Source organism: Coloeus monedula (genome assembly GCF_965178545.1).
Source record: "Coloeus monedula genome assembly, chromosome: 30".
Classification (NCBI taxonomy): Eukaryota; Metazoa; Chordata; class Aves; order Passeriformes; family Corvidae; genus Coloeus; species Coloeus monedula.
In genome coordinates, this window is record NC_138810.1 from 2399394 (window position 1) to 2422960 (window position 23567).

At 61.9% G+C, this 23567-nt stretch overlaps 2 protein-coding genes across 4 annotated transcripts; one reads left to right on the forward strand and one right to left on the reverse strand.

Annotated features, from left to right (window-relative positions):
- Positions 1–453: 453 nt before the first annotated feature.
- On the reverse strand, positions 454–3754 carry NABP2 (nucleic acid binding protein 2). Of its 3 annotated transcripts, none has more exons than XM_082299244.1 (7): positions 3721–3754; positions 2097–2190; positions 1867–2005; positions 1709–1780; positions 1541–1622; positions 1008–1074; positions 454–926 (listed from the first exon to the last, which is right to left on the reverse strand). In XM_082299244.1, exons 2-7 carry the CDS (start codon positions 2173–2175, stop codon positions 766–768), a joined length of 600 nt encoding a protein of 199 aa, XP_082155370.1. In that variant the 5' UTR covers positions 2176–2190; positions 3721–3754; the 3' UTR covers positions 454–765. The 3 variants fall into 3 exon arrangements, with proteins under 3 accessions (XP_082155370.1, XP_082155368.1, XP_082155369.1); XM_082299242.1 differs by having other exon boundaries at positions 3596–3728; XM_082299243.1 differs by lacking the exon at positions 3721–3754 and adding an exon at positions 3592–3701.
- Positions 3755–3892: 138 nt separating this feature from the next.
- On the forward strand, positions 3893–22027 carry RNF41 (ring finger protein 41). The gene is made up of 7 exons (XM_082299246.1): positions 3893–4032; positions 5583–5709; positions 10651–10763; positions 12916–13187; positions 14855–14990; positions 16824–16927; positions 20769–22027. Exons 3-7 carry the CDS (start codon positions 10674–10676, stop codon positions 21118–21120), a joined length of 954 nt encoding a protein of 317 aa, XP_082155372.1. The 5' UTR covers positions 3893–4032; positions 5583–5709; positions 10651–10673; the 3' UTR covers positions 21121–22027.
- Positions 22028–23567: the final 1540 nt, after the last annotated feature.

Consider the following 23567-nt stretch of genomic DNA (forward strand, 5'->3'; position numbering starts at 1 on the left):
GCTCCTCCCCCTCCCCCCCCCACTCCACGTGGGGCCCGGCCACGCCGTGGGGCTGGAAAACCGCGGGAGCCGCCGCCCCACCGACCCCCCGACACCCCCGCGGGTGTCCCCACCCTCCCCGGAGCCGCCCCCCGCCCGCCCAGCCGGGTCTCGCTGTCCCCCGGCCCGTGGGACCCCCGCAGGTGCGGCGCCGGTGTCACCCGTGCCCCCCCCGGGGACCCCTCCCGTGCCCACCCGTGCCCACCTGAGCCGATGGCGCGCCCCTCGCTGTCCCCCGCCTGTCCCCGTCCCCGTCCCGCGTCTGCTGCGCCCGACCCGGGGGGGGCCAAGGGTCACCCCGGAGCTGCTCCCAGCCGGCCCCGGTGCCGGGAGGGGCCGCGGGGAGGGCCCGGAGAGCGGCGGGCGGGGGGGTCCGGGCCCCCCGCGCTGGGCAGAGCCGGGGAGGCGCGGGCAGAGCTCGGTTCTTTATTAACCCCCCCCCACCCGACGCGTCCCGACCGCGCACGAGGGGGGGGAGCACGGCCTGGACACCCCCCCCGGGGGCTGCCCCGTCCTGCCCGGGACCCCCGAGCACCGGAGGCGGCGGGGGGGGGGGGGGGTCCAGGCCACGCTCGCCCCCCCCCCCCGGAGGCACCGCCGCGAGTGGGCACCGGGCACCCCCTCCTCGCCCCGGGGCTGGGGCACCAGGGACCACCCCCCCCTCCGCCCCCAGTTGCCGGTGGTCCCGGGGAGGGTCCGGGGGGGGGGTCCGCGGGGGGGTCCCCGTTATCTCTTGCTGCTCCTGCGCGTCTCTTTGCCGTTGCTGACGGGGTTGGGGTGGCCGGGCTGGCTGCGGGTGATGCGGCCGCTCGGGGGGTGCGGGGGGGCGGCGGGGGGGTGCGCGGGCCCCCCCGGGCTCAGCCCGTTCCCGTTCTGGCTGTCGGGGGCTGCGGGGAACCGGGAGGTGAGGAGGGGGCTGAGGGGGTGCGGGGTGGCACGGAGGAGGGGGAGGGGGCTGCGGTACCCACCTGGGGGGGCGGCGGGGGGGCCCTGGGGGGGCTGGGGAGCTGCCGGGGTCGCGCTCTCGTTCTGGGCCTGGGGAGACGGGACGGAGACCCCCCGAGTGTCACAGAGCTGGGGGTGCTGGCGGGAGGGGTCCCGGCAGTGCCACCATGGCCCCTCCCCCCAGGCTCTGGGGGGGGATTTGGGGGAAATTTGGGGGGGTTTGGGAGGGGGTGTTAGGGAAATTTGGGGCGATTTGGGGGAAGTTTGAGGGGATTTGGGGGAAATTTGAGGGGTTGGGAAAATCTGGGGGGATTTGGGAGGGGGGTTAGGGGAATTTGGGGTGATTTGGGGGAAATTTGAGGGGATTTGGGGGAAGTTTGAGGGGATTTGGGGGAAATTTGAGGGGTTGGGAAAATTTGGGAGAAGTTCGAGGGGATTTGGGGGAAATTTGGGGGGTTGGGAATATTTAGGGGGATTTGGGGCAAATTTGGGGGAATTTTTGGGAAAATCCAGGGGAAATCTGGGAGGGACTCGACTCCGAGCCCCCCCAACTCACCCCTTTGCCCTGCGACTGCTGCGCCACGTACTCGGGGTTGGGCTCGCTGAAGTTGGGCACCTCGGAGTAGACCATGCAGAACCTGCGGGGCAGAGCGGGGCCGTGGGGTCCCCCCGTGACCCCCCAAACTCTCCCCAGACCCCAAAACCCCCCTGGGCCCGTCCTTACTCGCCGATCTTCTGCAGGTCCCCCCCGCGGCCGGTGTAGAGCGTCAGGCAGCCCTTGAAGACCGAGGCGTAGCTGAGGAGGAGGATGACGATGATGAGGGACTCGGGGGTCCCTGGGGGTCCCTGGGGGTCCCCGGGGGTCCCCAAGTGCCGCCGTACCCCTTGGTGAGCCGGATGATGTCGCCGGGCTGGATGAGGTTCCCCACATCGTCCCACACCGAGATGTTGATGCTGCCGGTCTTGTCGGCCACTTTGCACGTCCGCACCTCGTGGCCGTCCTTCGTCTTGGTCACCCGGCCTGGAGGGGACACCCAGGGGACACCGGGGGTCAGCGGGGGATGGAGGGGACGGAGGGGACCCGGGGGGGGCGGGGGGGGGCTCGCACGCACCCGTCTCCAGCACGATGAAGATGAGGTTGAGGTTCTTGAGCCCCGGTTTGACGTCCTTGACCAGCGTCTCGGTGCTCATGGTGCCGGCGGGAGCCTGCGCGGGGAAATGTCAGCGCGGGGGGACAGCGGGGATGGGGGGGGGACAGCGGGGACAGCGGGGACAGCGGGGGGACAGCGGGGATGGGGGGGACAGCGGGGACAGCGGGGACAGCGGGGGGACAGCGGGGACAGCGGGGATGGGGGAGGGACAGCGGGGATGGGGGGGACAGCGGGGGGACAGCGGGGACAGCGGGGATGGGGGAGGGACAGCGGGGACAGGGGGGATGGGGGGACAGCGGGGACAGCGGGGACAGCGGGGATGGGGGGGGGACAGCGGGGGGACAGCGGGGATGGGGGGGGGACAGCGGGGGGACAGCGGGGACAGCAGGGATGAGGAGAGTGCTGAGGAATGGGGGGACACTGGGGACAGCGGGGACACTGCGGGGATGGGGGGACAGCAGGGACAGCGAGGGGACAGCGGGGACACTGCGGGGACATCAGGAATGGGGAGAGCTCTGGGGCATGGGGGGACATCGGGGGGACACTGGGGACAGCAGGGACACTGAAGGGACAGCGGGGACAGCGGGGATGGGGGGAACAGCGGGGGGACAGCGGCAGGGGACACTGGGACTGGGGGGACACTGGGACTGGGGACACTGGGGACACTGGGACTGGGGGGACACTGGGACTGGGGGGACACTGGGACTGGGGACACTGGGGACACTGGGACTGGGGGGACACTGGGGACTGGGGACACTGGGACTGGGGACACTGGGGACACTGGGACTGGGGGGACACTGGGACTGGGGGACACTGGGACTGGGGGGACACTGGGACTGGGGGACACTGGGACTGGGGACATTGGGGACTGGGGACACTGGGATTGGGGACACTGGGGACCGGAGCGGGGGGGGCACAGCGGGGACAGGGAGGACTCTGGGGACTGGGGGGACCGGGCAGACACCGGCGGTGGCACCCCTGGGACGGGCCCGCAGGGACGGGACACCCGGGATGTGGGAACGGGACACCGCGAACGGGACACCGGGAACGGGACACCGGGATGGGACCACCGGGACGGGGGGACCCGGGGGTGACATCGGGGAGAGGCCATGGGGACATCGCTGCTGGGACCGCGGGGACGGGACCACCGGGCTGTGGGGACACCGGGGACCGGACACCGGGGATGGGACACCGGAGGCACCGCTGCTGGGGACGAGGAGCGACGGGACGGGACCACCGGGGACCGGCCACCACCGGACTGCGGGGACAGCGGGGACGCGACCGTAGGAACGGGACACCGGGGACGGCACCGCGGAGGCAGCAAGACCGCGGGAAGGGGCCCGCCGGGGACGGGACACCGGGAGCATCCTTGCTGGGAACGGGACCACCGGACTGCGGGGACGCGGGGGACGGCGCCGCCGGGACACCGGGGACAGGACCGCGGGAACGGGACTACCCACGAACGAGACTCCGGGGCCACCGGGACCGGGAGCAGAACCAGGATCGGGACCGGGGCCGGGACCGGGGCCGCCCTCTCTCCCGTCCCGCCACCAGGGGGCGCTCGCACCTCCCGCCGCGCGCTCACCGGGCACGACGGCGCCGCCGCCGCGGGCGCTCCCGGAAGTCCGCGGCTTCAGCCAATCAGCGCGCGCGAGAGAGGGTGACGCACAGCGGCTCCAACCAATAGTAAGGCAGAAAGGGCGGGACTCCGGGGATAAGCCCCTCCCCTTCCCCGCCCCGACCAGCGAGTTCCGGCCCGCGCGGCCAGAGCGGCGCTTCCGGCGCGGCACTTCCGGCGCGGCGGGGCCGGGCGGGGGCACCCGGAGGAGGCCGCGGCCGCCCCTCAGCCCGGAACGGCCCCGGAGCGGCCCCGAGCGGCCCGGGCCCGGCGGCCTCGGTACGTGGGGCCGCGGCGGCTGTGCCAGGGGGAGCGGAGGGGGCCCGGGGATTGTGTTCGGGGCTGCCGGGGTGGGCGGGCGCGCGCGATGCGGCCCCGGTAGCACCGGGAGAGGCCGCTGGGGTTTGGGGGCTGGGGGAGGTGGTGAACCGCCCGAGACCGTGAGAGCGCCGGGGGGGTCCCGGTGCCGGTGCCGGTTGGAGGAGGAGCCCCGGCCCGGTCTCGGTAGCGCACCCGGGGGGTCCCGGCGGGTCCCGGGAAGCGGCGGAGCGGAACGGAACGGAACGGAACGGAACGGAACGGAACGGAACGGCCCCGCCGGGACATCGGCGGCGGCTCCTCCCCGGGAGATCGGGAGGGAAAACCGGGTTGGGGCCGGGAGCGGCTCCGGTGAGCGGGGAATTGTCCGGGAGCGAGCGGCGGGGGGAGAGCGGAGGCGGAGTTCGGGGAGAATCCAAAAAACGTCGGGGAGAGTCCCGGGGAGTTTTGGGGCGAATCCTGAGGAATTTGGGGACCGATCTCAAGGGAATGTGGGAAGGATCCAGGAGAATTCGGGGCACAATCCGCAGGAATTCGGGGGTCAATCCGCAAGGATTTGGGGAAAAAAATCCCCGAGGAATTTGGGGAAAAAAATCCCCGAGGAATTTGGGGGGAAAATGCCGAGGAATTTGGGGAGCAATCCGTGAGGATTTGAGGACAATCCCGAGGAATTTGGGGGACAATCCAGAGGAATTTGGGGAGCAATCCGTGAGGATTTGAGGACAATCCCGAGGAATTTGGGGGACAATCCAGAGGAATTTGGGGAGCAATCCGTGAGGATTTGAGGACAATCCCGAGGAATTTGGGGGACAATCCAGAGGAATTTGGGGAGCAATCTGTGAGGATTTGAGGACAATCCCGAGGAATTTGGGGGACACAGCCCCAAGGAATGTGGGGCACGCTCCAAAGGAATTTGGGGAATGTGGGGAGCACCCAGCGCTCGCCCCGAGCCCGGAAGCGCAGGGAGAGCAGGGCTCAAAGATTTCATTTCATTTCATTTCATTCCATTTCATTTCATTTCATTTTATTGGATTTCATTTCATTTTATTGGATTTCAAGCAATAAACATAAAACCCCCCCAAAATCCCAGAATTCCAAGAATCCCAAGTGCCGAAATCCCCTCGGTCGCTGCCTCCAGGAGCCAAACCCCAAAATGTTTTTTTTTTTCCCCATTCCAGATTCCCGGATTTCCACAGGAGGGAGGGGAAAAAACCCAACCTTGGGATGGCATCAGGGGGATTTTCGGGAATCTGGAGCGGGATGAGCTTTGTGCTTTCCCTGCTGCTGGAATTCCTGGAGTGCCCAGGGAGGTTGGGAGCTCCGGAGGGATTCTGGCTCTTCCCAAAATCCCGTGGTGGGAATTCTGAGCTCGGCGGGCACCTCGTGGCAGCTGTGGCCACTTCCAGCTGCTCCGTGGCTTCTCCAGAGCTTCTCCAGGAAATCCCAGCTCCTTTGGCTTCATCCTGCTTTTCCCTGTGTTGTTTTTTTTCCCCCTTTTCCTTTGGGATCAGATCCGGACTCCGCCCTGGAGGGACGTGGAAGAGGAGAAGGGAAAAATGGGCCTCTGGGAGAGGTTCCCTGCACAGAGTGAGGCCGTGCCAGCCCCGAGCCGTTCCAGGAGGAATTCTGCCGCGGGAGGTAAATCCGGGATCCCTTTTCCGTGCGGATGGAGCTGATCCTTCCTCCGCTTTCATCCTTCCCCCGCTCTCCTGGAGCTCTCCCCGCTTCCAGGGCTGCTCCGAAAAACCTTCGGGATCGATCGGTATCCGTGGGGGAATGGGGAGATCTTCCCAAAATTCCAGAGGTTTGGTGGAATTCCTGCCGGGCTGGCTCAGGAGCCGCCTCCTGGATTTCATGTGGAAGGAGCTGGGAATAGTTTGGAATTCCCAGAGATTCCCAGGGAGAGTCTTTGTGCTGAAGGAACCCCCTGAGGATGATTCCAAACCCCTCTGGCTGAATCCAGAGCCCTGGAATCACATCCCAGCCGGAATTCCAGGGATGCAAAGCCACCCCCAGGCCCACAAATCCATCCCTGGGCCGCTCTTCCCGTGGTTTTTCGGGATGTGGGCAGGAGGTTGGAATGGTTCTCGTGGGAGCCCATCCCGAATCCCGCCCCATTCCCGGTGGGAACGAGCCGGGGCAGAGCCGAGCAGAGACTTTTCCACGTGGAAAAAGCGGCGAGCCCGGATCTGGGATGATTCCCTGCTGGAAAACCAGGCTGAGGTGGGGGAAATGGTGGATCTGGGAATGCTGGAGCGAGGCGATTCCCCGCTGCCGAGCATTCCCGGGAGGATTTTCCGAGGGATTCCTTGTGGGAATATCCACAAACTTCCCTTCCCCCTCCACGGAGGAAATGCTGGATTTGGAGCATTCCCGTGGTTCTGGCAACCTTTGGAATATTTCCAGGCATCCCAAAATACTTCCCAGAGTTAGGAATTGCCCCGCTGGGGAAGCGGAGGGCGGCGTTCCTCCTTACCCAGCTCCCGGTACAATTCCGGAGCCGCCGTTTTCCCCCCGTTTCCCGTTAGATGCCGGCTCCTGCCTGGGCAAAAATTCCCTCCAATTTCCAAAACCCTTTGGATTTTGATGGATATTTCGGTCCCTTTGGCAACTTTCGCTCCCTGGACGTGAGGAAAATCCCGCAGATCCACGCTGGAGGCCGTTGGGGTTCGGATTCCCTGGGTGCTTCTGGGCTTTTCGTTATCCCTTAACGACTCCTCTTCCAGCCGATTTTCCTACCGCCGACCGAAAATTCCATGGATTTGAGGCAGCTATCCCCAAAAACCTCTGCTTGAAACCTTCCCAGCAGGAGAAGCTTTTTTTGAGCTGAATCCGTTGAGTTTTGTCCCTGCTGAGAGGGGGGAAAATTCGGGTTTGGAGAAGGAATTTTCTTTGGATCCTTGTGTCCCAACACAAGGATTGGGAAGCACCTGAAAGGGTTCACGAGGAAAATCCAGGATCTTCCCTTTGGCTGAAGGGATCCAACCCCAAATCCCGAGGTTTTTTTTTTTCCCCCTGGATCCGGAGCTCTTTTGGGATCATCCCAGTGGTGCTTCCTGGGAACTCTGGCATTCCAGCCGGGATCGAGGCCGATCCCTGTTTTTGGAAGGCTGGGAATGCTGCTGCTGCTCTGTGGGGTCATTAGCAGGAGGGTTAATTAGGGTTAATGAGGCTGGGGGTGCTGCACAGGCAGAACTGGTTTGGGGCTCCCTCACCAGTTATTCCCAGTGGAGAATCTGGAGCCGGGCAGGGAATTCCTGGGAGAATGGGACCGGGCTGGGAATGTTCTGAGCTGTGCAGGGGAGGTTCCCAACCGGTATTCCATGGATTTTTGGGATGGGGTCTGAGCTGTGCAGGGGAGGTTCTTGGCTGGTATTCCGTGGATTTTTGGGATGCTCAATCTGTTCTGCCTTCCCGTTTCCATGAGCTGTGACTCCGTCCCTGGCCCTGCGCTGCCGGGGCTCCGTTCCCTGGGATATCCCTGGGATATCTGTGGGATTTCCCAGCCCTTCCCGGGATAAATCCGAGCAGGGGGAGCAGGGAGCTTGTCCTTCCACACCAGGGAAAGGTTGGGATTCGGAAATTCCCGTGAGGAGTGGCTCGTCCTGGAGAAAAGGAGGCTCAGGGGGGATCTTTTCGCTCCACAATTCCCTGGAAAGAGGTCGGAGTGGGACGGGAGTCGGGATCTGCTCCCAGGGAGCAGCAGGAGAAGGAAAAACGGCCTCGGGTTGCAGCAGGGGAGGGTCAGGTTGGACAGCAGGAGGAATTTTTTCCATGGAAAAGGTGGCCAGGCCTCGGGAGTGCCCAGGGAGGTTTGGAATCCCCATCCCTGGACGTGTCCCTGGACGTGGCACTCGGGGCTGGGTGGTCTGGGAGGGCTTTCCCAAGCTCGGGGATTCCATGGATCCCCCAGAAATTCCACGATTCCCCAGGAATTCCAGTGCCTGGGATGGAAACTGGGTCGCCGGACAAGTAGGTCAGGCAGAGGCTCCGCTGCCGGCGCTGATTCCAGGGGTTGCTCCTGGGAATCTTCGCTCTCATCCCCCTCTTCCTCTCCTGGCTGACCCCAGAACTGTGGAATATCCATGGAAAAAAACCCCCAGGGATCAAAGCCTGCCCAGGACATCCCAAAATCCCACCCTGTCCCTGGCGGCGTTGTGCAGACGCTTCCCGGAACTCACGGAACCCCAAATCCCAGCGCTGAGAGCGTTTCCCAAACGCTTCCAGAGCTCAGGAATTATGGAATATCCTCAGCTGGAAGGGACCCTCCTCAAATCCAGCTCCTGGACATCCCAACAATCCCAAAATCCTGGCTCCTGGAGCTCTGGCAGCTTCGGGGCCGCGCTCGTTCCCCGGGACGCCGGATCCGTCTCCCCCGAGCGTTTGGAGACGTTTCCAGCCCCGTTCCTGCTCCGGGATCCCGGCAGAGCCCCGGCGGGGGAGCGGCTGGGTCGGGGAACGGGGAGAATTCCAAGGTGCTGGAATTCTCCTGGAGGAGGCTTTGGAGGCTCCTGTTGGGATCGGTGTGCCCTGCCTGGATGGGGAGGCTCAGTGGAAGGGGGGCTGGAATGGGGTTGGAATGGGGTTGGAATGGGTTTGGAATTTGGTTTGGAATTTGGTTTGGAATTGGTTTGGAATTGGTTTGGAATTTGGTTGGGATTCGGTTGGAATTCAATTGGAATGGGGCTGGAATTCACATTGGAATTGGGAATCTTGGAATTCGGTTGGAATGGGGTTGGAATTCGGTTGGAATGGGGTTGGAATTCAGCTGGAATTGGGCTGGAATTGGGTTGGAATTGGGAATCTTGGAATTCTGTTGGAATGGGGTTGAAATTCAGTTGGAATTTGGTTGGAATTGGGCTGGAATTGGGTTGGAATTGGGAATCTTGGAATTCTGTTGGGATGGGGTTGGAATGGGGTTGGAATTCAGTTGGAATGGGGTTGAAATTCAGTTGGAATTTGGTTGGAATGGGGCTGGAATTGGGTTGGAATTGGGAATCTTGGAATTCTGTTGGAATGGGGTTGGAATTGGGTTGGAATTCAGTTGGAATTCAGTTGGAATTGGGTCGGAATGGGGTTGGAGTTCAGTTGGAATTCAGTTGCAATCGGGAAGCTTGGAATTGGAATTCGGTTGGAATTCAGTTGCAATCGGGAAGCTTGGAAGCGAAAGGCCAAGGAGCAGCAGGATTTTGGGAAGAGCCCGCTGGGATCCCGCTGGGCCGGGAGGAGAGCACAGGCTGCGCCTGGGGCTGCTCCGGGAGCACCCGGAATTCCAGGGGCCCATCCATGGAAAAGCTCACCCCGCGCTCCCGGCCGCGCCGCGTTCCCCTTCCAGCCGCTCTCATCCCGCTCCGAGCTCGTGGCAAGGGCCGGGGAGGGATTTGGGGCCGTTCCAGGGCGTGGGAAGGCCCCGACCCCCCCACCCCGCAGCCGTTGGCCACCTTATCGAGGCCTGGCGCGGGATTTTCCCGCTGCCGAGGAGCCTTTTGTCGGGAAGAAAGGATCCGCCGGCGCCCGGAGCGGCTTCAAGGGGACAGGGAGGGCACAAAGTCCGGGCCTGCTGCCCCGGGGAGGGTCCTGGGCACCTCTCACCCGTCCCTCGGTCACCCGTCCTTGGTCACCCGTCCCTCGGTCACCCACTCTGCCCCCCGGCTGGGGGCCACAGCTGGACGGGGCTGAGGTGCAGGAGCCCCACACATCTGGATCTGGCTGGGGGGGCCACATCTGGCTGGTTTAGAGGTGCAGGAGGTCGCCACATCTGGCTGTGTCCAGGAGGCCACATCTGGCTGCAGAATGGGCCCAGGCCTCGGCTGCCCTCCAGAGCGAGCCTGCGCTCCAGCTGCGGGCACAGCTGGCATTCCCAGCACTCCTGCTGCGGGCACAGCTGGCATTCCCAGCGCTCCAGCTGTGGGCACAGCTGGCATTCCCAGCTCTCCTGCTGCGGGCACAGCTGGCATTCCCAGCGCTCCAGCTGTGGGCACAGCTGGCATTCCCAGCTCTCCTGCTGCGGGCACAGCTGGCATTCCTGCCCTGCCCAGCTGGAATTCGGGTCCCCTCACAGTTCCAGAGCCCGGGGCTGTGTCTGGGTGTCCGCCCCCCGCTCCCGGCTCCCGTTGGGATTTGGGGATTCGGGGATTTGGGGATTCCGGGAGCCGGGAGGGGCAGAGGGAGCAGCAACGGCCGGGACAGAGCTCAAGGCCGCCCGGCCCTGGGCAAGCGGAAGGGGCCGGAGGAGGGAACAAGCCGGGAATGCCGTCCTGGGAACGCTGCCAGTTCCCACGCCCGAGGCTGGCGCAGCTCCGGCTGCACCGGGAGCGGGCCCTGGCACCCGTCCCCACCTCGGCCAACCGAAGCAACCACCCCAAAAAAACCACCCCAGATCCAACCCCAACACCCACCCCGTGGGAAATCCACGCTGGGATTGGGAATAACATCCAATGGGAACATCCCAGGGGCCGGGACCTCTTTCCCTGCCCGGTGTGAGGGAGGCAGAGAGGGAATTTGGGAATTCGGGCTGGGGTCTGCCCCGTGAGCGTTCCCGCCGTGTTTCCCTGCTCCTGAGTGCTCTCCGCCCCGCAGGGTTCTGGCGCCGGTGACGAGCGATGGGGTATGATGTAGCTCGATTTCAGGGCGACGTTGATGAGGACCTGATCTGCCCCATCTGCAGCGGGGTCCTGGAGGAGCCGGTGCAGGTAGGTCCCACCTGGGGGATCCGGCGGCAGCTCCGGGCTCGGGGGTGTCGGGATCAGGCGTGGAGGGAGCTCTGGGGGTTCCTGGGAAGGGTTTGAGCAGCACAGGAGAGGGATCAGCACCAGGAGAGGGATCAGTGCCAGGAGAGGGATCAGTGCCAGGAGAGGGATCAGCACCAGGAGAGGGATCAGTGCCAGGAGAGGGATCAGCGCCAGGAGAGGGATCAGCCCCAGGAGAGGGATCAGCCCCAGGAGAGGGATCAGCGCCAGGAGAGGGATCAGCGCCAGGAGAGGGATCAGCACCAGGAGAGGGATCAGCCCCAGGAGAGGGATCAGCCCCAGGAGAGGGATCAGCCCCAGGAGAGGGATCAGCGCCAGGAGAGGGATCAGCGCCAGGAGAGGGATCAGTGCCAGGAGAGGGATCAGCCCAGGAGAGGGATCCCCTAGTGATTCCCTGAGCGATTCCCTGAGCGATTCCAAACTCAACAATCCCCTGAGTGATTCCCTGGGGTGATTCCAAACTCAATGATTCCACGAGCGATCCCCTGAGTGATTCCAAACTCAGCAATTCCCTGACCGATCCCCGAGTGATTCCCTGAGTGATCCCTGAGCGATTCCCAACTCAACAATCCCCTGAGCGATTCCAAACTCAGCGATGCCCTGAGCGATCCCTGAGCGATTTCCAACTCAACAATCCCCTGAGCGATTCCCTGACCGATCCCTGAGCGATCCCCTGAGCGATTCCGAACTCAACAATTCCCTGAGTGATCCCTGAGCAATCCCCGAGTAGTTCCCAGAGTGGTTCCCGAACGATTCCCCGAGTGATTCCAAACTCAGTGATCCCCTGAGTGATCCCCTGAGTGATCCCTGAGCGATTCCCAACTCAACAATCCCCTGAGCGATCCCCGAGCGATTCTCTGAGCAATTCCCTGAGCGATTCCAAACTCAACGATTCCCTGAGTGGTTCCTGAGCAATCCCTGAGTGATCCCCGAGCAATCCCTGAGTGATTCCTGAGCGATCCCCTGAGTGATCCCTGACCAATCCCTGAGTGATTCCTGAGCCATCCCCCGAGCCATCCCCCGAGCCATCCCCCGAGCCATCCCCCGAGCGATCCCCGAGTGGTTCCCCGAGTGGTTCCTGAGCAATCCCTGAGCAATCCCTGAGTGATTCCTGAGTGATCCCCGAGCCATCCCCTGAGCGATCCCCAAGCGGTTCCCGAGCCATCCCCTGAGCGATCCCCGAGCGGTTCCTGAGCAATCCCAGAGCAATCCCCGAGCGATTCCTGACTGATCCCCTGACTGATCCCTGAGCCGTCTCTGAGCAGTTCCTGAGCAATCCCTGAGCCGTCCCCGAGCGGTTCCCAAGCAATCCCGGAGCGATCCCCGAGCGATCCCTGACCGATCCCTGAGCCATCCCCGAGCGGTTCCTGAGCAATCCCTGACTGATCCCCTGACTGATCCCTGAGCAATCCCTGAGTGGTTCCTGAGCGATCCCCGAGCAATCCCTGAGCGATCCCTGAGCCATCCCCGAGCAATCCCTGACTGATCCCCTGAGTGATCTCCTGACTGATCCCTGAGCCATCCCTGAGTGGTTCCCAAGCGATCCCTGACTGATCCCCTGACTGATCCCTGAGCCATCCCCGAGCGGTTCCTGAGCAATCCCCGAGCAGTTCCTGACCGATCCTTGACCGATCCCTGACCGATCCCTGAGCAATCCCCGAGCAATCCCTGACTGATCCCCTGACTGATCCCTGAGCCATCCCCGAGCGGTTCCTGAGCCATCCCCGAGTGGTTCCTGAGCCATCCCCGAGTGGTTCCTGACCGATCCCTGACCGATCCCTGAGAGATCCCTGAGCCATCCCCGAGCGGTTCCTGACCGATCCCTGACCGATCCCTGAGCCATCCCCGAGCGGTTCCTGAGCCATCCCCGAGCGGTTCCTGACCGACCCCTGAGCAATCCCCGAGCGGTTCCCGACCGATCCCTGACCGATCCCTGAGCGACCCCCGAGCGGTTCCCGACCGATCCCTGAGCAATCCCTGAGCGATCCCTGACTGATCCCTGAGCAATCCCCGAGCGGTTCCTGACCAATCCCTGACCGATCCCTGAGCGACCCCCGAGCGGTTCCGCGAGTGACCCCGGGCTCGTTCCCCGCAGGCCCCGCACTGCGAGCACGCCTTCTGCAATGCCTGCATCACGCAGTGGTTCTCGCAGCAGCAGACGTGCCCCGTGGACCGCAGCGTGGTGACGGTGGCCCACCTGCGCCCGGTGCCGCGGATCATGCGGAACATGCTCTCCAAGCTGCAGATCACCTGCGACAACGCCGTCTTCGGCTGCACGGCCGTCGTGCGCCTCGACAACCTCATGGCCCACCTCAACGACTGCGAGCACAACCCCAAGCGCCCGGTCACCTGCGAGCAGGGATGCGGGTGAGGATGGGCACGGGATGGGCATGGACGCCGGGGGATGGCACTGGGAAGGGCTCTGGGATGGGCACGGGAAGGGCTGTGGGATGGGCATGGGGTGGCAGCAGGAAGGGCTGTGGGGTGGACATGGGGTGGCACCGGGAAGGGCTGTGGGATGGACATGGGGTGGCAGCAGGAAGGGCTCTGGGATGGACATGGGGTGGCACTGGGAAGGGCTCTGGGATGGGCATGGGGTGGCACTGGGAAGGGCTGTGGGATGGGCATGGGGTGGCAGCAGGAAGGGCTGTGGGATGGGCATGGGGTGGCACTGGGAAGGGCTCTGGGATGGGCATGGGGTGGCACTGGGAAGGGCTGTGGGATGGGCATGGGGTGGCAGCAGGAAGGGCTGTGGGGTGGGCATGGGGTGGCTCTGGGATGGGCATGGGGTGGCAGCAGGAAGGGCTGTGGGGTGGATATGGGGTGGCAGCAGGAAGGGCTGTGGGGTGGATATGGGGTGGCACTGGGAAGGGCTCTGGGATGGACATGGGGTGGCACTGGGAAGGGCTGTGGGGTGGGCATGGGGTGGCACTGGGAAGGGCTGTGGGATGGGCACAGGAAGCATCCTGGGATGGCACCAGGATGGCCCTGGGATGGGGATGGGAAGGATCCTGGGATGGACACGGGATGGCACCAGGAAGGGTCCTGGGATGGACACAGGGTGGGCACGGGATGGACACAGGGTGGGCACAGGAAGGGTCAGGGGTTCAAGGCAGGAGCCCGAGATTGGGATCTCGCAGGGTTTGAAGGCCAAGGTGCTGCAAGGAAAGGATTGGGAAGGGTTTTTGAAGTGGAACCCATTTCTTCTTTAGCTCACTTGGCTGTTGGAGCTTTTTGGGTCTTCCCAGGCTCATTCCAGGCTCTGGGATGGCCTCGGGATGGACCCTGAGGTTGGGATCTCGCAGGGTTTGAAGGCCAAGGTGCTGCAGGGAAGGATTTTTAAGTCCAACCCGTTTCTTCCTGAACTCCCTTGGCTCAGCTCAGGAAGGGACGAGCAAGAATTTCAGTCCCTTGGGTGCTGGAGCTTTTTGGGTCTTCCCAGAGTCATTGCAGCCCCTGGATTTGGGATCTACCAGGGTTTGAAGTCCAAGATCCTGCAGGGAAAGGGTTGGGAAGGATTTGGCACTGCTGAGGCCACACCTGGGTCCAGTTCTGGGCCCTCACGGCCACAGAGACACTGAGGGGCTGGAGCGTGGCCAGAGCTGGCCAAGGGCTGGGCCAGCAGGAGAAGGGTCTGGAGAACTCCTGAGGGAGCTGGGAAAGGGGCTCAGCCTGGAGCGAAGGAGGCTCAGGAGGGACCTTTTCACCCCACAACTCCCTGACAGGAGAGCGGAGCCGGGTGGGGTCGGGCTCTGCTCCCAGGGAACACCAGGATGAGAAATGGCCCCAGATTCCTCCAGGAGAGGGTCACGATGGACAGCAGCAGGAATTTCCTCATGGAAAAAGCTGTTTGGAACAGCCCAGGACGGTTTAGAGGAGGAAAATCCCCACTTCTAGTGCATTATTCCCAAAGTTCTCCCCCCAGTCTGGCACTCAGGGCCTTCCTTCCCTGGGCTTCCACGCCTGGATGAACTCTGGAAGGTGTCAATTCCCCTAATTCGGGGGCTCCAACCTTTTTTCCACTCTCCTGACAGCTTGGAAATGCCCAAGGATGAGCTGCCCAACCACAACTGCATCAAGCACCTGCGCTCGGTGGTGCAGCAGCAGCAGCTGCGCATCGCCGACCTGGAGAAGACCTCGGCCGAGCACAAGCACCAGCTGGCCGAGCAGGTGGGGCTGGGAATGCCGGGATCGGGCTGGGAAGGGGCAGTTCTGGGGGTTTGGACACTGAAATCGTGGAAAAATGGGGAAAAAAAGTGGCTGGAGGGAGGTCAGGGCTGGGCTGGGAGCTCCAGGGATGCCGGGGTTGGGCTGGGAAGGGGCAGTTCTGGGGGTTTGGACACTGAAATCCTGTAAATGGGAAAAAACAAGGGTCAGGTTTGGGTGTTTGGACACTGAAATCCCAAAAAATGGGAAAAAAGTGGCTGGGGGGAGGTCAGGGCTGGGCTGGGAGCTCCAGGGATGCCAGGGTTGGGCTGGGAAGGGGCAGATTTGGGGGTTTGGCTACTGAAATCCTGAAAAATGGGAAAAAACAAGGGTCAGGTTTGGGCGTTTGGACACTGAAATCCCAAAAAATGGGAAAAAAGTGGCTGGGGGGAGGTCAGGGCTGGGCTGGGAGCTCCAGGAATGCCAGGGTTGGGCTGGGAAGGGGCAGATTTGGGGGTTTGGACCCTGAAATCCTGAAAAATGGGAAAAAACAAGGGTCAGGTTTGGGTGTTTGGACACTGAAATCCCAAAAAATGGGAAAAAAGTGGCTGGGGGGAGGTCAGGGCTGGGCTGGGAGCTCCAGGAATGCCAGGGTTGGGCTGGGAAGGGGCAGATTTGGGGGTTTGGACCCTGAAATCCTGAAAAATGGGAAAAAACAAGGGTCAGGTTTGGGTGTTTGGACACTGAAATCCCAAAAAATGGGAAAAAAGTGGCTGGGGGGAGGTCAGGGCTGGGCTGGGAGCTCCAGGGATGCCAGGGTTGGGCTGGGAAGGGGCAGATTTGGGGGTTTGGACCCTGAAATCCTGAAAAATGGGAAAAAACAAGGGTCAGGTTTGGGTGTTTGGACACTGAAATCCCAAAAAATGGGAAAAAAGTGGCTGGGGGGAGGTCAGGGCTGGGCTGGGAGCTCCAGGGATGCCAGGATTGGGCTGAGAAGGGGCAGATTTGGGGGTTTGGCCACTGAAATCCTGAAAAATGGGAAAAAACAAGGGTCAGGTTTGGGTGTTTGGACACTGAAATCCCAAAAACTGGGAAAAAAGTGGCTGGGGGGAGGTCAGGGCTGGGCTGGGAGCTCCAGGGATGCCAGGGTTGGGCTGGGAAGGGGCAGATTTGGGGGTTTGGCCACTGAAATCCTGAAAAATGGGAAAAAACAAGGGTCAGGTTTGGGTGTTTGGACACTGAAATCCCAAAAAATGGGAAAAAAGTGGCTGGGGGGAGGTCAGGGCTGGGCTGGGAGCTCCAGGAATGCCAGGATTGGGCTGGGAAGGGGCAGATTTGGGGGTTTGGACACTGAAATCCCCAAAAACTGGGAAAAAAGTGGCTGGGGGAGGTGAGGGCTGGGCTGGGAGCTCCAGGAATGCCAGGGTTGGGCTGGGAAGGGGCAAATTTGGGGGTTGAACACCAAAATCCCCAAAAAAACAGGGAATAAAAGGCTGAGGGGAGGTGAGGGCTGAGCGTGGCTGGACTGGGCCATGCTGGGAGCTCTGGGAATGCCAGGATTGGGCTGGGAAGGGGCAAATTTGGGGGTTTGGACACCAAAATCCCCAAAAAATGGGAAAAAAAGTGGCTGGGGGAGGTGTGGGTTGAGCGTGGCTGGATTGGGCCATGCTGGGAGCTCCAGGAATTCCGAGATTGGGCTGGGAAGGGGCAGATTTGGGTGTTTGAACACCAAAATCCCCAAAAAACCAGGGAATAAAAGGCCGAGGGGAGGTCAGGGCTCTGCAGGGCCGACCTGGGCTGCTCTGGGGTCTCCGGGACGCTTCCATTTCCCGATCCCACTTTTCCCTGCCCCGGCAGAAGAGGGACATCCAGCTGCTCAAGGCCTACATGAGGGCGATCCGCAGCGTCAACCCCAACCTGCAGAACCTGGAGGAGACCATCGAGTACAACGAGATCCTGGAGTGAGTGCTGGGAACAGCGGGAACGCGCCTGGGGAGAGCCCGGAGGGGCCGGGAGGAGGCTGGTGTGGGGAAAGAGAGGATGAGGGGGAGTTTTTGTGGGTTTTGGTAGGGGGATTTGTAGGGTTTTGGGAGAGATTTGTAGGGGTTTTGGGAAGAATTAGTAGGTGGTTTTGGGAAATTTGTGGGGTTTGAGGGGGGATTTGTTGGTTTTTAGGGGGAATTTGGAGTTCTCATCTCTGGGAGCTTTGTGTGTTCCCAGCTGGGTGAGACTCAACAACTCCACCAATCCCACCCCGAAACCCCACCCCTGACCCCTCTGAGTGTCCCCAGCTGAGTGACCATCAACAATTCCACCCCAAAACCCCACCTCTGACCCCCCTGAGTGTCCCCAAGTAGGAGAACCTCAACAACTCCACCATCCCACCCCAAAACCCCCATTCCTGAACCCTCTGAGTGTCCCCTGGTGGGAGAACCTCAGAAATTCCACAATTCCACCCCAAACCCCCACCCCTGACCCGTCCGAGTGTCCCCAAGTAGGAGAACCTCAACAATTCCACCCCAAAACCCCCAATCCCTGACCCCTTCGGAGTGTCCCCAGCTGGGTGACCCTCAACAATTCCCCCCCAAACCCCCACCTCTGACCCCTCCGATTGTCCCCAAGTGGGAGAACCTCAAAAATTCCACAACTCCACCCCAAAACCCCATCCCTGACCCCTCTGAGTGTCCCCAAGTGGGAGAACCTCAACAATTCCACCCCAAAACCCCATCTGTGACCCCTCTGAGTGTCCCCAGCTGAGTGACCCTCAACAACTCCACCAATCCCACCCCAAAACCCCATCCCTGACCCCTTTGAGTGTCCCCAAGTAGGAGAACCTCAGAAATTCCACAATTCCACCCCGAACCCCCACCCCTGACCCCTCCGAGTGGGAGAATCTCAGAAATTCCACAACTCCACCCCAAACCCCCACCCCTGACCCATCCAAGTGTCCCCAAGTAGGAGAACCTCAACAATTCCACCCCAAAACCCCACCCCTGACCCCTCTGAGTGTCCCCAGCTGGGTGACCCTCAACAACTCCACCCCAAAACCCCACCCCTGACCCATCTGAGTGTCCCCAAGTGGGAGAACCTCAACAATTCCACCCCAAAACCCCACCCCTGACCCCTCTGAGTGTCCCCAGCTGGGTGACCCTCAAGAATTCCATGATGCCACCCCCAAACCCCATCTGTGACCCCCTCTGAGTGTCCCCAAGTGGGTGACCCTCAACCACTCCACCCCAAAACCCCATCTGTGACCCCTCTGAGTGTCCCCAGCTGGGTGACCCTCAACAACTCTGCCAATCCCACCCCAAAACCCCCATCCCTGACCCCTTTGAGTGTCCCCAAGTAGGAGAACCTCAACAACTCCACCCCAAAACCCCATCTGTGACCCCTCTGAGTGTCCCCAGCTGGGTGACCCTCAACAACTCCACCCCAAAACCCCACCCCTGACCCATCTGAGTGTCCCCAAGTGGGAGAACCTCAACAATTCCACCCCAAAACCCCACCCCTGACCCCTCTGAGTGTCCCCAAGTGGGTGACCCTCAACAACTCCACCCCAAAACCCCACCCCTGACCCCTCTGAGTGTCCCCAGCTGGGTGACCCTCAAGAATTCCATGATGCCACCCCCAAACCCCATCTGTGACCCCTCTGAGTGTCCCCAGCTGAGTGACCCTCAACAACTCCACCAATCCCACCCCAAAACCCCATCCCTGACCCCTTTGAGTGTCCCCAAGTAGGAGAACCTCAGAAATTCCACAATTCCACCCCGAACCCCCACCCCTGACCCCTCCGAGTGGGAGAATCTCAGAAATTCCACAACTCCACCCCAAACCCCCACCCCTGACCCATCCAAGTGTCCCCAAGTAGGAGAACCTCAACAATTCCACCCCAAAACCCCATCTGTGACCCCTCTGAGTGTCCCCAAGTGGGTGACCCTCAACCACTCCACCCCAAAACCCCCATCCCTGAACCCTTTGAGTGTCCCCAAGTAGGAGAACCTCAACAATTCCACCCCAAAACCCCATCTGTGACCCCTCTGAGTGTCCCCAGCTGGGTGACCCTCAACAACTCCACCCCAAAACCCCACCCCTGACCCATCTGAGTGTTCCCAAGTGGGAGAACCTCAACAATTCCACCCCAAAACCCTCACCCCTGACCCCTCTGAGTGTCCCCAAGTGGGAGAACCTCAACCACTCCACCCCAAAACCCCATCCCTAAACCCTCTGAGTGTCCCCAGCTGAGTGACCCTCAAGAATTCCATTATGCCACCCCCAAACCCCATCTGTGACCCCTCTGAGTGTCCCCAGCTGGGTGACCCTCAGCAACTCCACCCCAAAACCCCATCTGTGACCCCTCTGAGTGTCCCCAGCTGAGTGACCCTCAACAACTCTGCCAATCCCACCCCAAAACCCCCATCCCTGACCCCTTTGAGTGTCCCCAAGTGGGAGAACCTCAACAATTCCACCCCAAAACCCCATCCCTGACCCCTGTGAGTGTCCCCAGCTGAGTGACCCTCAACAACTCTGCCAATCCCACCCCAAAACCCCCATCCCTGACCCCTTTGAGTGTCCCCAAGTAGGAGAACCTCAACAATTCTACCCCAAAACCCCATCTGTGACCCCTCTGAGTGTCCCCAAGTGGGTGACCCTCAACAACTCCACCCCAAAACCCCACCCCTGACCCATCTGAGTGTCCCCAAGTGGGAGAACCTCAACAATTCCACCCCAAAACCCTCACCCCTGACCCCTCTGAGTGTCCCCAAGTGGGAGAACCTCAACCACTCCACCCCAAAACCCCATCCCTAAACCCTCTGAGTGTCCCCAGCTGAGTGACCCTCAAGAATTCCATGATGCCACCCCCAAACCCCATCTGTGACCCCTCTGAGTGTCCCCAGCTGGGTGACCCTCAGCAACTCCACCCCAAAACCCCATCCCTGAACCCTCTGAGTGTCCCCAGCTGAGTGACCCTCAACAACTCTGCCAATCCCACCCCAAAACCCCCATCCCTGACCCCTTTGAGTGTCCCCAAGTAGGAGAACCTCAACAATTCCACCCCAAAACCCCATCTGTGACCCCTCTGAGTGTCCCCAGCTGGGTGACCCTCAACAACTCTGCCAATCCCACCCCAAAACCCCCATCCCTGACCCCTTTGAGTGTCCCCAAGTAGGAGAACCTCAACAATTCTACCCCAAAACCCCATCTGTGACCCCTCTGAGTGTCCCCAAGTGGGTGACCCTCAACAACTCCACCCCAAAACCCCACCCCTGACCCTTCTGAGTGTCCCCAAGTGGGAGAACCTCAACAATTCCACCCCAAAACCCCACCCCTGACCCCTCTGAGTGTCCCCAAGTGGGAGAACCTCAACAATTCCACCCCAAAACCCCACCTCTGACCCCTCTGAGTGTCCCCAGCTGGGTGACCCTCAAGAATTCCATGATGCCACCCCCAAACCCCATCTGTGACCCCTCTGAGTGTCCCCAAGTGGGTGACCCTCAACCACTCCACCCCAAAACCCCATCCCTGAACCCTCTGAGTGTCCCCAGCTGGGTGACCCTCAACAACTCTGCCAATCCCACCCCAAAACCCCCATCCCTGACCCCTTTGAGTGTCCCCAAGTAGGAGAACCTCAACAATTCCACCCCAAAACCCCATCTGTGACCCCTCTGAGTGTCCCCAAGTGGGTGACCCTCAACAACTCCACCCCAAAACCCCACCCCTGACCCATCTGAGTGTCCCCAGCTGGGTGACCCTCAACAACTCCACCCCAAACCCCCACCCCTGACCCCTCCACGTGCCCCCCAGGTGGGTGAACTCCCTGCAGCCGGCGCGGGTGACGCGCTGGGGCGGGATGATCTCCACGCCGGACGCGGTGCTCCAGGCCGTCATCAAGCGCTCGCTGGTGGAGAGCGGCTGCCCGGCGTCCATCACCAACGAGCTGATCGAGAACGCCCACGAGCGCAACTGGCCGCAGGGCCTGGCCACGCTGGAGACGCGCCAGATGAACCGGCGCTACTACGAGAACTACGTGGCCAAACGCATCCCCGGCAAGCAAGCCGTGGTGGTGATGGCCTGCGAGAACCAGCACATGGGCGAGGACATGGTGCTGGAGCCCGGCCTCGTCATGATCTTCGCTCACGGCGTGGAGGAGATCTGAGGGAATCCGCGGTTCCTCCGCCTCCGTGGGTTTTTTGGGTGGCAGCTCCTCCCGCCCGTGAGGTCGCCCCGTTGAATGGACGCGTTGAAACCCCTTCCGTGCGTGCCCGTCTGGGCTCACGCTGGTCTTCCAAGGAGAGAGGGAGGGAGGGAGTGGTGGCTCCCACGCACTGCCAGACCCCTCGAGGGGGTTCCCCAAAATCCCGGCTCACATCCAGCTCACACCCCCTCCCACCCCTTCCAGGACCGGGATCGCTGCCCGGCAGCTCCTCCCACAGCCCAATCTTCCCCACGCCCCCTCTGGAATTTCCACCTCGCTCTCCAACGCTTGGGTGTCCCCAAACGCTTGGGTGTCCCCAAACGCTTGGGTGTCCCCAAACGCTTGGGTGTCCCCAAACGGGGCGCTGCCGATGTCACCGACCCCGGAGCGAGGGCTCCTTTGGCCTTGGGGACCCCGCTGTGCCCTCGCTCCGTGCATGCCCCGTCCCCTCTCCCCGGGAGCAGCCGGATCTCCCCCGGTGGGCATCTCCCACCTCGTCCCGCTGCTGCCCCGTGTTTGGTTCCGCTTTCTTCGCCCTCGGTGTTACTTTTCCAGACGCTCGTGATTGTGGTTCTGTGTTTTTGTTTTTTTGTTTTGTTTTGGGGGGTTTTTTTGTACTTTTTTTTGTTTGTTTGTTTGTTTTGGACCTTTTCTCATTTTTACTCCCCTCTTTTATTTGATTTTTTTCCGTGGGCAGACGCCTCTGGCCTGGGTCCATGGGACTCGCTGGGAATTTAATTTATTTGCATTTCTTTTGTCAGATTTTTTTTCTTTTTTTTTCCTTTTTTACCGTCATTTCTCCTCCGGTGTCGGTCCCGGCGGGAGGCAGGGATTGAAGTGATCAATAAACAGAATTCTGGTTGCTTTATCCCCTCCTTGGGGGCCTCCTCCTGCACCCCAAAACCCCCCCACCACTGGGGGCTCAATCCTGGGGTAAAAACGGGTGGGTTTGGGGGTGTTCTCCCCATCCTGGGGGGGATCCAGGGATTAATAAATATCACCCCTGGATGCTGCGGATCCCCCTGGGAGGGAATGGGGGTGGCTGAGGGTCCTGAGGGGGGGCTCCAGCTGTGGGGGGTCCCCCCAAACGATAAACGTGTCCCAGTGCTCGCACCCCTAAAAGATCTGGGATTAACGGGGGGTCCCCCCTGTTCCCACCCCAAAAAGATCCGGGATTGAAGGGGGGTCCCCGCTGTTCCCACCCCTAAAAGGTCCGGGATTAAAGGGGGGTCCCTGCTGTTCCCACCCCTAAAAGATCCGGGATCAGAGGGGGTGGCCCCATTGTTCCCACCCCAAAAAGAGCCGGTACCGGAGCAGGAGGGTCCCCTCCCCTAAAAGAACCGGTACTGGAGGGGGGGTCCCCGCTTCTCCTGTCCCTAAAAGATCCGGGATTAGAGGGGGGGTCCCCGCTGTTCACACCCCAAAAAGAGCCGGTACCGGAGGCTGAGGGTGCGTTTACCCCGCTGCTCCTGCCGGTAAAAGAGCCGGTACCGGAGGCTGAGGGTGTGTTTTCCCCGCTGCTCCCACCGGTAAAAGAGCCGGTACCGGAGGCTGAGGGTGTGTTTTCCCCGCTGCTCCTGCCGGTAAAAGAGCCGGTACCGGAGGCTGAGGGTGTGTTTTCCCCGCTGCTCCCACCGGTAAAAGAGCCGGTACCGGAGGCTGAGGGTGTGTTTTCCCTGCTGCTCCTGCCGGTAAAAGAGCCGGTACCGGAGGCTGGGGGTGTGTTTTCCCCGCTGCTCCCGCCGGTAAAAGAGCCGGTACCGCAGAGACAGGATGTGTTTTCCCTGCTGCTCCCGCCGGTAAAAGAGCCGGTACCGCAGAGCCAGGCTGTGTTCGCCGGTACCGGAGGAGCAAGGAGTGTTCGCCGGTACCGAGGGAGCTCCGCCGGGTGTCTGCTCCCGCCCAGCAAAAGTGAGCGTGGCGTCACGGACAGGATTCGAACCTGTGCGGGGAAACCCCATTGGATTTCGAGTCCAACGCCTTAACCACTCGGCCACCGTGACTCTCGCGCCTCCGTCCGCCGCGCTCCGTATAGACCCGGTGCTGCCGCCGCTGCCGGCCCCGCCCGGTGCTCGGTGTCCGGTGCCGCTCCGGGGCTCCCGCCGGGGCTCCTCCCGTTCCACCCCTGCCCTGGGCAGCGACGCTTTCCCCTATCCCAGGCTGCTCCAAGCCCCGTCCAACCCGGCCTGGAACACTTCCAGGGATGGGGCAGCCACAGCTGCTCTGGGAAATCCATTCCAACCCCTCACAGGGAGGGATTTTTTCCCGATGTCCCATCTAAACCCAATCTCCGTCTATTTGAACCCATTTCCCCTTGTCCTGCCTCTCTTGTCACACTTGAGGGCGGCGGGGCTGGGAACGGCGCCCGGGGGCAGCGGGACCAACAGCGGGCGGTGGAGCAGGAGCTC

Bases quoted from the DNA above. Each gene is read 5' to 3' on its own strand.
- RNF41 (XM_082299246.1), top strand. From the start codon at position 10,674: ATGGGGTATGATGTAGCTCGATTTCAGGGCGACGTTGATGAGGACCTG. The intron at 10,764-12,915 runs GTAGGTCCCACC...CGTTCCCCGCAG, and splicing joins TCCTGGAGGAGCCGGTGCAG to GCCCCGCACTGCGAGCACGC. The intron at 13,188-14,854 runs GTGAGGATGGGC...CTCTCCTGACAG, and splicing joins ACCTGCGAGCAGGGATGCGG to CTTGGAAATGCCCAAGGATG.
- NABP2 (XM_082299244.1), bottom strand. From the start codon at position 2,175: ATGAGCACCGAGACGCTGGTCAAGGACGTCAAACCGGGGCTCAAGAAC. The intron at 1,781-1,866 runs GTACGGCGGCAC...CCTCCTCCTCAG, and splicing joins ATCATCCGGCTCACCAAGGG to CTACGCCTCGGTCTTCAAGG. The intron at 927-1,007 runs GTGGGTACCGCA...GGTTCCCCGCAG, and splicing joins CCCCCCCGCCGCCCCCCCAG to CCCCCGACAGCCAGAACGGG.